This window comes from Sinohyriopsis cumingii, chromosome 1, assembly GCF_028554795.1.
Source record: "Sinohyriopsis cumingii isolate HCF-2022 chromosome 1, ASM2855479v2, whole genome shotgun sequence".
NCBI classification, from domain to species: Eukaryota; Metazoa; Mollusca; class Bivalvia; order Unionida; family Unionidae; genus Sinohyriopsis; species Sinohyriopsis cumingii.
The window spans coordinates 148,710,772-148,723,136 of record NC_142961.1 but is presented as its reverse complement, the minus strand read 5'-3'; the positions used below and the strand labels follow the sequence as shown (position 1 = coordinate 148,723,136).

The window sequence follows — 12,365 nt, the reverse complement described above, 5'->3', positions numbered from 1 at the left end:
TATCTTTAATTCCTGGAAATTATTTTCATACAATAGATTGTCAGTACCATCAAATGACGTTTGTGTTGATCCTATACTAGTGTTTTAGTATCTCTTTAATTCCTCATTTTAAATATGTACCTTGTTTATCATTTTATGGCAGTGTCTTTTTGTGTTATGTCCAGTATATATGCATTATATGTCTAAAATTATCCTGTTTGCTCTGTTCCTCGATCTGTATCAGATTTTACTTAACTTTTTAAACTTTTTTCAGAATAATAGCTGTTCAGAGCTAATGTCATTTGTTGTAATATCTGATACTAAATAAAATTTCTTGTGTCTTATTTTCTGAGACGAGATCAGAGAGTTTCTGACCATGATATTTGGTTCAGGGTCAAAGGCAATGAAGAGTACTTACAGGTATCTTTTGAAGATGTTGACTCCAACATAAGAAAATAGTTTTGTTACCAAATTTGGTTATGTTGGAGTTTCTCAAGAGATGGTTTCAGTACTCATTAGTTATACAACATGAAACTCACTTCTCTTCAATTCCTGGAAATTCTTTTTGATTAGTAAAGCATTAGTCTCTTCATGAGGCTCTTGCTTTTGTTTTTCTTCAACAATGTTGGACTTTTCTTGTCTGTTGTGGGGCATGCATGTTTTAAAAAACACAAATCTAGCAATATAACATCATCTGTTTTGTTTTCTGCCTTAATTTGGTCAGATTGCATCTCTTTTCACTGATTTGTACTGACATTCTTAGTTATGAATATTACGATGTCACGATAGTGAAATCTGAAACTAATTTTTAAAATTGTTTAATTTTATAGAGAGAAGAAGAAAGAGAAGGATCGAGAAGAACTTTGGAAGAAACTGGAGACTCTAGAAGTGAAAGGAAACAAGAATAAATTTGTCAATAATATTTCTTAGAAAAGCACTGCGTTCTATTGGATTCTTCCCAAACCAGATAGTCGTACATACATGTATAGATACTGCCAGTGGTCAGAAGTATGTATTAGTTTGTCAACATAGCTAAGGAAGTATGTTGCCAATCAACTTTAATAACAGAGCATGGGGACTGACACCTATACAAATGTCAAACCACCAGTTCATTCAGTTACATGTAGAACTGATCACAGTCATCAACATCATGCCTTTGATTACTTGTGCTTTATACTAACACCTAAGAGGTAACCACCCAGTCTGGTCAGTACATCTTATGAAAGAGTAATAATCCTTTTGTTTTCCCCACTCACCATCTCTTCATTTTCCCTTTTCATAATCAATGCAGATAATGTAACTCAAACATGAATTCATTGTCAGGAATTAGGTAGGTCAAAAGCATTGCACCCTTGTGGTAGTTTTTTTGAGGAGTACTTGGTTATTTGTAGTGTCAGAACCTGGCAGCTTCAGTATCACCTGTACATATGTAGATATGTAAAGCTCTATCGTTCTTTGACCATTGCTGGTCTGATCCTGCTGTTGAAAAACATGTTAACTCCTTACTATGTACAAGGTGTGTGAAGTGTGCTTCTTTGATGCAAAGCTTTGTCATTTGTGCATTTTATGATTTTTCTACAGAGATTAATATCAGAGGAATCGATCAGTTTTGATTTATTAATAACAAAATCGTGATGTTTTGATTCAGAATTACTGTAAATAGTCCAACTGCAAACTGCACAGGTAAAGATTTGCTGTCACATAATGTGCCAATAGATCTGGGTGTATGTAATTAAGAGTAATCAGTATAACAAAGAACATAGATCCTGATCTGCTGGTGCTCTATGAGATATCAGATTAGGGTCTGTATTGTTTGCAGTTGTACTCGGCTTATATGGTAATATTCTTCTCTCTTGTCTATCCTCTGCTCATCTCTCTTTATCACCATCTTCACTTTGCCAGATGGGAGTGTGGGTATGTTTATTACAGCTATAGTACAAAATCGGGTGCTTAATGGTAATCTGAAGACAACCTAGCTTAATATTTATTGTTATCTGTATTTAAAGTCTCAGTGATGTGTACATGTATGTAGGGTAGAGGCTTTTATATATGCTACCATCATATTTATGAGTTTATAATGCTAGCAATAACATTACAAGAGTGAGGCCAAGGAGAGAAAATTGGACTGTTTTTTAGATCTGAGGAAGTTCTGCAGATAGAACTAATACATGCTTGTGCTGGCCAGTTGCTGTATAGATTCCAGCTCTCATTTCAGCCATTTAAAATAATTTTTTGCTTTTAGATAGATACTATTTACATTTTACCTCCCTTTGATACATAGGATATATATTGAAATTGTGTCAAAAATCTCGTACATGCTAGATTTTATTGATAAAGCAGTTATTGAAGAATTGTGTACGAAATATACTTGTCCTAGTGCATGCATATATTTGTGAGGTATTTATTCAAAATGTTTGCTATAAAGGTTGTTTCAGAGTTTTGAGTATTTCAAATGAATGTAGTGTTCCTATGGACAGGGTAGTTTATGCTGCAGAAGATATGTGTCTGGATAAAAAACGTACTTTTACTTTGCCATTTGCTCATTACAAGATACCCTTCCTATTGTGTAGAATCCCTGTACAAGTTTTTCCAAGAGTCATTTGCAGTCCATGCACCTGTATTGTTGTTTCCGAGGTTAGAGATTTCAGAACTGATAAGGATAATAGATATAGTGTATTTAAGAGCAAAAGTCTTGTTTCATGCAAGTTTGGATATGATCTTGGAATTCTTGTATTTTTAATTTTTTTGTGCATCTTTGCAAGTTAATAAGTATCCTGCCTGTTTCAGTTGACAGTCTGTATGACTTGTATACTGTCATAGTGGTTTCATGTCATTAAAACCCATCTGTTTTTCTTATCTCTACTGTTTGCATCCTTGTGAACACATACATATGTACTTAATGTTAACATCAGTTTTGTTGCACACCAGGGTGGTTCTGCATAATTTTTAGCTCTACTGGTCATAGACAGGAGGGATTATCTGCTGTCCATTGTCCATTGTCCATCTCTCTCTCTCTCTCTCATAGTACAAGTTTGTTATCATTACTCCTAAACTACTTGGAGGATTGCCTTAAGAGTTTAACACACATTCATCACATGGTCTTGTTGGTCCCAAATTAAAATGGTGCTGCTGGGATATCCAATATGGCTATCACAGTGACCATCTTGAAAATTCAGTTATCACAACTGCTGTCAAATTAACATGGGGTTTTCACTGAAACTTCTTGTGATGTCTAGTTGGTCCTAAATGAAAAGTACAGATCTGATTACCAATATGGCCACCACTGCATCCATTTTTAAAGTCTTGTTATTGCTACTCTGAATGGATGGTCATATTAACATGGGTTTGATATCCAGTATGGCAGCCATCTCATTATCTAGTTATAACCATGCCTTCTGAATAGATAGTTGTATCTCTATAGGGTTTTACTAAAAGACTTATGATGTTTTGCTCCTCCTAAATCAAAATTGTGCCAACTCGACTTGAACAGAAAGTTGTATTGATATGGGGTTTACACCAAAAGACTTTTTATGAAGTCCAGTTGGTCTTAATTGAAAGTGGTGCAAATCTGATATCTAACATGCCCACCACAACAGCCATTTTGCTACTCCTCTAGAATGGAAAGTGATATCTTGAAAATATGGTTATCTCTGTTAATCTCAAAATGGATAGCTATATCAACTGTATTAAAAATCGTGTTGTCACCACTACCTCTGAAATGGATTATAATTAGGACATGGGGTTTTCACAGAATGACTTATTATGATGTCTACTTTGTCTTAAGTGATGTTGGTGCCATGCTGACATCCAGTATATATACCACAGCAGCAAATTTGAAAATCTTGTTACCACTCAAGATTATCAGAAATGATTTCACCACCTGGGAATTAAAAGGAAGAAATGGTCTTATCTTGAATTCATGAAAATTCTGTAGACCATTAGAGCATCAGTCCCTTAAAGGAGCTCATGTTTTAGCCATAAGGCTGAGTGATCTTATGATATGGCCCCATTTCCATCCTGTATGGTGTGTTTGTCAATTACTCTTTTCAACCTCTTTCCCAAAGCCACTGAACCAATTTTGAACTTTTGGCTGAGCATCCTGGTATGAAGGGCTTTCCAATTTGTGCAAAGGATGCTGATCTTCCATTAAGTCTGACTGCCAGTTCTAAAAACAGAAGAAAAAATGCAACTTTGAATGACTTCTTAAAAACTGCTGAACAGAATTTGATCTTTTCTGGCAGAAACATCCTGGCAGGAAAACTTTTTAGGTTTGTGCAAATGATACCAAACCACCTTCAGCTATGACCACATTACTGAACAGAACAAAATCTGTCGATTGTTTAAGAACATTTGCTAACTTCAGCCTCTCAAAATACACCACACCAGTTTCAGCCAAGCTTGGCACAGGCATAAAGACCTTTTAAAATTTTTACCAGTTATGCTGATTTGCAAATATGGCAACCATTACTAAATACAGAAAAACCTTTCAGCAACTTTTTCAAAATGGCTAAATAGAATTTGACCAAACTTGTTTGTGAAATCCTGTCATGAAGACCTTTTAAGATTCTACAAATTATGCTGGACCACCATTAAATATGGCAGCCGTTACTGAAAAAAGGAAAAATCTTGAAACAGCTTCTCCCAAATCACTCAACGAACTTTACCAAAGTTTACAGAAAGCATACAGACATGAAGGCTTTTCAGTTTGTCCAAATAAAGTATATCAGCCATCAGATATTGCAGAAAAGTTGAATAGAATTTGACCAAACTTAACAAATTGCCCTGGCTTAGACTGTTTTCTGGTTTATACAACTTGATGCAGGTCCAATGTCGAATAAAGCCTTTGGTACTAAAACTTGAAAAACCTTGAAGTGATTTCTTAACAGAAACATCTTGGCTGAATTTTACTGTATTTGACTAAAAGTAGTCTGGCAAGAAGAGCTTTTAGGTTTATACAGATAATTTCCATTTCGCGGTCAAAATATTACTGCTGTTAGGAAAAGAAACTCCATCAAACAATTTCCCAAGTGGTTGAGTGGTCACCATTACGGATCACTGTCATCTCACCTCTGTGTGGGTTTGAGTCTTGGGCTCAGCCAGTGTGGGTACATGAGAAAGCTTGTCAGTAGCTTCTCATGGGTCAGGGGTTTTTCTGGGTTCTTCCTCCACCATGTATAGCCTATCTTGTGCTGAAAAATGGCATTAAACCATACAACAACAACAACAATCAAACAATTTCCTCTCAAAAACTAATTACAGAATTTGACCAAGGGTTACAGAATGCATTTTAGTCTTAAGGGCTTTTACAGTGTACAAATGATACCAAAATGCCATAAAAAATGGCTGTTGTTACTAAAATGGAAAACCCTCTTGTTAACTTCCTAAGAAACCCTGCTTAACAGACTTGAATCAGATTTGATAGAAAGTGTACTAGCTTGAATGCCATCCAAATTGATGCAGATCAATGTTGTTCCACCATAAAATATGGCTGCCATTACTAAAAGCAAAATAACTTTATTAAGAAAAACTGCGTAACCAAATTTGACCAACTTTTTACTCAAAATGTTTTGGCATAGGTGCCTTTAAATGTTGGACAAACAATGTCATCAGATATAGATGAAGGTACAATAACTACAGAAACCTTGAAACTGTTGTTTGTGTAACATATCCTGTAAATAGAATTGGAAGATTTTTCCAAGAAAATGCATTCTGCTGACAAAGATTTTTTGGCGAACTGCTCTTAGGCAGATGTCAATCAGTAGAGTCATCTTGGGTCATCTTTTCAATTTTTGAGCTATGTTATATCCTTTTTGATTAATTCGTTTGATTTGTAATGTAGTCCAAAACTCAAAATATATTTATTTATGAGTGCACTGAGTCAGTTCTGTGTCGTCAGCAAATTAAATGTGCAAAGTGTAAAATCATCTGAACAAAGAGTGATTGCTAACAAAAATCTGTATTATTATTTTTATTGAATTTAGTTTTAGTTGAATATGCAGATTTTAAATTGTATAATGTTTTAACAAATTTGTAAATTACATACAGCATACATCTTGTTTAGGACAATTGGTTAAAATAAGCTTCTTGTTTGAATGGGATGGAGGGAAGAGGATTGATGATGTCAGCAAACCCACTATTTTTCAGCCCTATGAAAGAGTCATTGAAAAGAATAGAAGTATTTGTTTTAAAAAATCTACTGGAGTTGCATTTTCTTTCTCTTCATTTTGTTTCCTATATTTCTTTAAAATTAAATTGTACATACACTTTGATTTTTCAGTGACTTTTCTTAGCATTTTATACCAAGTTGAGCATGAAAACTTGCAGATATTTGGCTTTATTTCCACAGTAATGGATGTTTTTTAATGTTTGTATCTCAGTTGTTTGAAGAAGAAAAAACAAGAAACACACTTCACTCATCTGGGTTGACATGTGTGAGGAAGCATTTTATCCAGATTCTTACATGGAGAAGTAAAGTTTATTATCTTTTCCTTGTCTCCTTATTCTTACATCATCATTTTCTTCTTTGCACAAAAAGCTTTAGTAAACGCATGCACGTGTGAAACAGGAAAGTTAGTGAGTTTGATGTTCACCGCATAACCAGGAGTTACTCATCTGTACTAGATATTATTACTGGGGCCTAATTTTCCATTGAGTTCCATTAAAATCTTCATTCAATTAGCACAGTTACTATTTGGTTTATTAGTGTCTGTTTACAATACAAGTATATTGAGAACTGTTCAGAGCTTTGAGTTTGTGTATATACCTTGTTACAAGTAGAATCCAACTGCAAATGCAGGCCCATATCTGCAATCACATAATGAACTGGCAGATCTATGTCAATGCAGTTTGTTCAGAGTAATCAGTAGAACAAACAACATAGACCCCGAGCTACTAGTGCTTTATGAGATGGCAGATCAGTCTATGTTGTTTGCAGTTGGACTTAGCGAATAAAAGGACACATTTGTTTTCATTCTTGTGTATTTTTATTACTCTGTCTTGTAACGTAAAGAATAAATATTTGTTATAAAAAACGTTTTGCATTTTGGTCAGAGTTTTAACAGGCATTATCCTTACCAGAATTAATACATAATCCAGTATGGTTACAGTTTAGGTGCCAGTTTTGATTATTACACCATGTATTAGGGCCATATGGCTTCAAATGAGCATCTCATGCCATACATTATAATTAATTCTGACTGATAGGTTTACCTTGAGTATGTTGTAATTACAGATAAGTAAAGATATTTAATCAACTTTAAGCAGCCCCTATAAACGTATGGTATGAGAGCATATGCACAGATGTCTTCACTCTAAAGTGATCATGTATTCAAACCATAATGGACACTGATGCTATAGGTGAGTAACCTCAACTGGACAACTGCATGTTTTAAAGGTCATTTCAGAACCGAACGCGAATGTTGTAGATTTTGTAAATTTTTGGATAAAGTTTTGGAAGGTGCGAGAAATAAAGTTACTTGTTTTAATGGCATTTGTCTTAATATTTGTACCTATTTGTAATTACCATAATATAATCTTGGTTCTTGTCAGTTTGAGTTAATAATACTGTGTAGTTTCTGCTGTATACTTTAGAAGTCACAAGGTCAGTTTACATGATGTAATGACCACAACTGGAGAATAAACCTTAACAGTCACTTTGATGTTATATTAGATGGATTCCTTGCTTTGTTAACACTTTCATTCTCACCTTTTATAGGAAATAGATGTTCAGAGTTTCAAGACGTATTAATAGTTAGTCCAAAAGCAAAGTCTGTTAGAAAATATTGAATTTTTTTATCATAGACAATTGACGTATAAAATTTATGTCAGCTTCAAATACTTTTCACAGATTTTTAAATAATCTAAGTTAAATCTTTTCAAGTTGTACATGGAATGTTGCTGTACATTCATTGAATTAAATCACCTATTCTGGTATAGTAGTTTTAGTTGCATGCTCAGAGTAATTATTTGATACCAGTCACTCTGGTGCTATAACCATTGCTGCCATTTAATTTAATAAACATAAATTTGATAGAGAAAGAAATAGGAAATTATTTGCGAATACCTATTTAGACATAATAACAACACTATGCACGAGTGCTCACTTTTAAAGATCACTGACATCTCACCTCTGTCCATGTAGGTTCAAGTGTTGGGCTCAGCCAACATAGGTATGTGAGAAAACTTGCCAATAGCTTCAGTAGGTCATGGTTTTCCAGGGATCTTCCTCCAAGAAATATTCTGTCCACTGTGTTTAACCTATCATGTGCTGACAAATGACTTTAAACCTATAACCAACCAACCATGCACTTAAAACTTAGTTGGTTTAATTTCATGACTTTGAAGTTCATAATAAAAGTACACTGATGATGTTATAAAACATGTTCCATCACATGTATATACAAGAAAACTTAGTTCCCTCTGTGTTGGAGCTCTCAGATGTGGAGGTGCATCATCTCTTCCGGTATGTTCATGCTGAACATGTTTTATTAATTTTTTTAACTTATGTAACCCATTAAATTAAGTGGTAATTAGACATGTGATATGCTAAATGGCAAGTTCCATGAAACTTGGGTTCTATTTGGGATGTAGCAGTTTTTTTCATTCCAGCGAAACAAAGCTTGAGAAAATTGCATACAGTAAGGGAGTTTAAAAGTTCATTAAAAAATAAGGTGTGTGCCTATTAAGCAATGTGTTAGTGTCAAATTCAGTCATTGGTAGATCTTATCATCAATCCATTACATTATTTTTGTAGCTATAGAAATTGTAACACTCTCTGCACATCATTGATTTTGTGGACTGGTGGACTGTATATTGTAGATTTAAAAAGATAGCATTCTAAAATGGTAAATTACCAGATCTTTAATCCATTTTTCATGCATTTTTAGCAAGAAGTGTAGTCTCCATGATTGAGATGGATCCACTTTCACTTTGCTTGTGGGATAAAACATTGTTCTTGTTGTGTTACTTAGCCATCCAAACTCTAGAGTTGTGTTTTGCAACCAGTTTTATCATGTCTTCAAAACTTTGATCCATGTACTGTATGTGCTCATTTAGGTCTAACTGTAAACTGCATAGACACAGATCTACCATTACATAATGGGCAGACTGATCTGGGTCTGTGAAGTTAGGAGTAATCAATAGAACAAACAACATAGATCCAGATCTGCAGGTGCATTATGCAAGGGCAGATCAGGGTCTATGTTGTTTGCAGTTGGACTCAACTTGTAAGATGAATCCAACTGCAAACTGCACAGACCCAGATCTGCCATCACATAATGTGCCAGCGAATCTGGGTCTATGCATTTTCTCAGGAGTAATCAGTAGAACAAATTACAAGAGCCTAATCTGCATGTGCATTATGGTATGGCAGATCAGGATCTTTGCAGTTTGACTCGATTTGCAAAAGCATCTATGGTATTTGCTTCCTTTTTAATACTCAGAATTTTTGCTGAACATTGTGTTATATTTTGGCAAAATCTCATTTTCTGTCAAGTTTGAATAATAGACAATCAGCTGTACTTGTTTCCTGAAATAATCACTTGGAAGGCGGAAGTGAATTTGATATATGACTTCATTAGGTTTTTGATTTTTTTTTTTATCAATATTGGTTTAGTTCATTGATGATTGGCTGCTTAGCTAACTCCTGGTGAAGTTTTAAAGTTTAATTGTAGATAGATTAATGTAGTTCCGTTAAAATGATCCTTTTTGATCTTGTATAATGATGTATATAAGAAATACCTGTGATAGAACTTTGCAATACAGGAAGACCTGCAGGGAAAATAGGATAGTACAGTGACAACTCATACAGTGGTTTTAAAGAAGGGCAGTTCCTATGTATCATGCACAAATAGGAATGATGGAGTTAAACTTCATCATTTTTAATGAGTGGTTTTTTAATTGCATGTTGTATACAGCATAATAGAAACTTTTTTTTCTTTTCTGTGTTTGTACCACTAAGTTTAAACAGACTTTAATGTTTTCAAGGCTATATTTTGAAGGAAGGCATCTGGAAAATAACTTTTGTTTGGTAAGCAAAGTAGACAGAAAAGCTACAAGCTGTGGGTTGAAGCTAAATTTCCTTTTCACACTGCTTGCAGGGTTTTTAGTTTTAGTTCTGTAAATCCAAGACCAGAAGCATTTATGTGATGGGCCAGCATCTACAATCCATTAACACTAGTTTGCTGTTATTACTCTTCCTAAAATATTTGGAAGAAAAGTCATGAAACTTGGCAGTCTCTTCCTGAAGTCTAAGTGGTCCTAAAAGAAATGGCATGTCAGATTCTTGGTCATAAATAAAAGTGATGCCCTTCTGGTAGCCAACATATTCATTTAAATGGCCAATGTTGAACTTTATGAGTGTCTTATAAGGTAGACAAACTTCAATCATGTTTAACTTAATAATTTAATTAATAGTTGCATGAAAGTTTCTTATGGTTTTTGTTTGTACAGTGCAAGGAAAACAAGAAAAGTAATGCTAGATCTCATTTGCTATGGCCATGTAAGTTCTTGTACAGCTGTTTTCATATTTAACACTGAGTTTACTTTCTATTCTCCCTCAGTAACTGCTTTATTTTGGCATTTTCATAACTTGTGTGTCATATGTAGCGAGCCAATCATGTGTTTTGTGAATTTTCACCTGTTCAGGAGCCAAGTATTTGGACTCGGTTCTGGGAAATTGTATTATATACTGTCTATGCTTTCTTATAAGTTGAGTCCAGCTGCAATCACATAGACCTGATCTGTTGTTGCATAATGTGCCAGCAGATCAGGGTCTGTGTAGTTTGTTCTATTGATTACTCCTTACAAACTGCATAGACCCAGATCTACTGGTGCATTACACAATTCCAGAACTGGTTTAGATGCAGTTTGCAGTTGGACTGAAATTGTAAATATATCTTACAACAACTGGCCGAAGTTTTCATTGCAAGATGTTGAAAGAAAATAAAACAGGGATAAGTATTTTTCTTCTTATTTTTTAATCGTCTTTTGCAAGATGTTGTGGATAGGTCAGTTAAATGTCCGACTGTTATATACATCAGATTATGTTTATTTCAGGTACTTATTCAGTGGAAAGCAATCAGTGTTAAAATCTTATTTCAGTCTAGTAAAATTTGCAGCTTTTATTACATGTATTCTTTAGAAGGATGATGCATAAAATAAAAGTTAAGTTTGATGTACGAAAAAAACCTTTAAAATATGTGAAGAAATTGCTGGCTTGTTTTTAAATTGTGGTAATATCCTGAATGTAAACTCCACTTGCATTGTCAGGACAGTTAAACCATTTTCCGTTTTAAGATTTCTTTATGCTGAAATACTTGTGCAAAAAAAAAACAGATACCATTCCCCTTAATGATAATAAATGTGAGGAAAATTTCATATTCTTTTGGGCAGGAAGAAATGAAGTACATGTGTCAGGATTCTGCGTACAATAAATCCCTTGGCAGCTAAAAGGACAGTCTTCTGATCTTTTACTGATATAATGTAATATCTTTGATCATTCAAAAATTTGGATTTGGGTCAGATGACATGCGATATACTTACTGCTTCTCAATCAATTTCTGCTGACTTGTGTTAAAACTGGAGTCCTTTGATATAAACAAATCATCTGTCCCAGACAGAGTCCTCATACTGTGAGGAGGTACTGTAGTTGCATGTATAAGATCTAATTTCAGGCCATTTACTTCATGTCAAATTGATTACTGTGTTACACAATAAGAGAACAAGTTTTATCATCTGTACATCCTAGGGTTGAAAAGTAGCTTTTGATTTTACAAACTGCTGTGTATGTATGTTTGTATGTGTGTGTATGTATATGTGCATATATATATGTGTATATATATATATATATATATATATATATATATATATATTGTACTCTGCATTCTACATAGGTAGAATCTGGAGTCAAAAGTTTAGCTACAGTGTATTCATATATAAATAGATAAAGCAGACAGCTGTTGAATCCAGTGCTTATACAGATTTGGTCTTTTGTTACAGAAATAATTAGTTCAATGAAATTTTATTAAATATATCCATCCACTTGCATTTGCAGTTCTGATGTGTTTCACCTCTTTCCAAGAATTGAGTTACAAGAAAAATTATACCCATAGGTATCAGGTCACCTTTAAAGCCGTACAAAAGCGTTGTATGTGTTAAAAGTTTATGCTATACCGTTCATGTTGATACTACTTTATTACGATTGTGTTACAAATCTGTGGTCATAAACTAACAGAAAGAAGCAAGACCAACAAGTTTTTGTAAAACTTAACAAATAATTTAACTGTTAAAGTTATAAATGAAAATGTGAGAGGAACTTACAGTATTATGAAATGAATCCAAAATAATCCAGAAAAATTTATATTAAAGTCGAAAAGAATCAAAAGTTC

General features: G+C 34.0%; 1 protein-coding gene across 2 annotated transcripts in view; it reads left to right on the top strand.

The window, feature by feature from the left end:
- The window catches only part of LOC149808125 (serine/threonine-protein phosphatase 2A 56 kDa regulatory subunit epsilon isoform-like), a 112,185-nt gene extending 100,163 nt beyond the window's left edge, over positions 1-12,022 (top strand). For both annotated transcript variants that reach the window (XM_089973600.1, XM_089973593.1), the window contains one exon: positions 810-12,022. In XM_089973600.1, the coding sequence (XP_089829726.1) occupies positions 810-811 (2 nt within the window). In that variant the 3' untranslated portion in view covers positions 812-12,022. The remainder of the gene's footprint in view (positions 1-809) is intronic.
- The last annotated feature ends 343 nt before the right edge of the window (positions 12,023-12,365 follow it).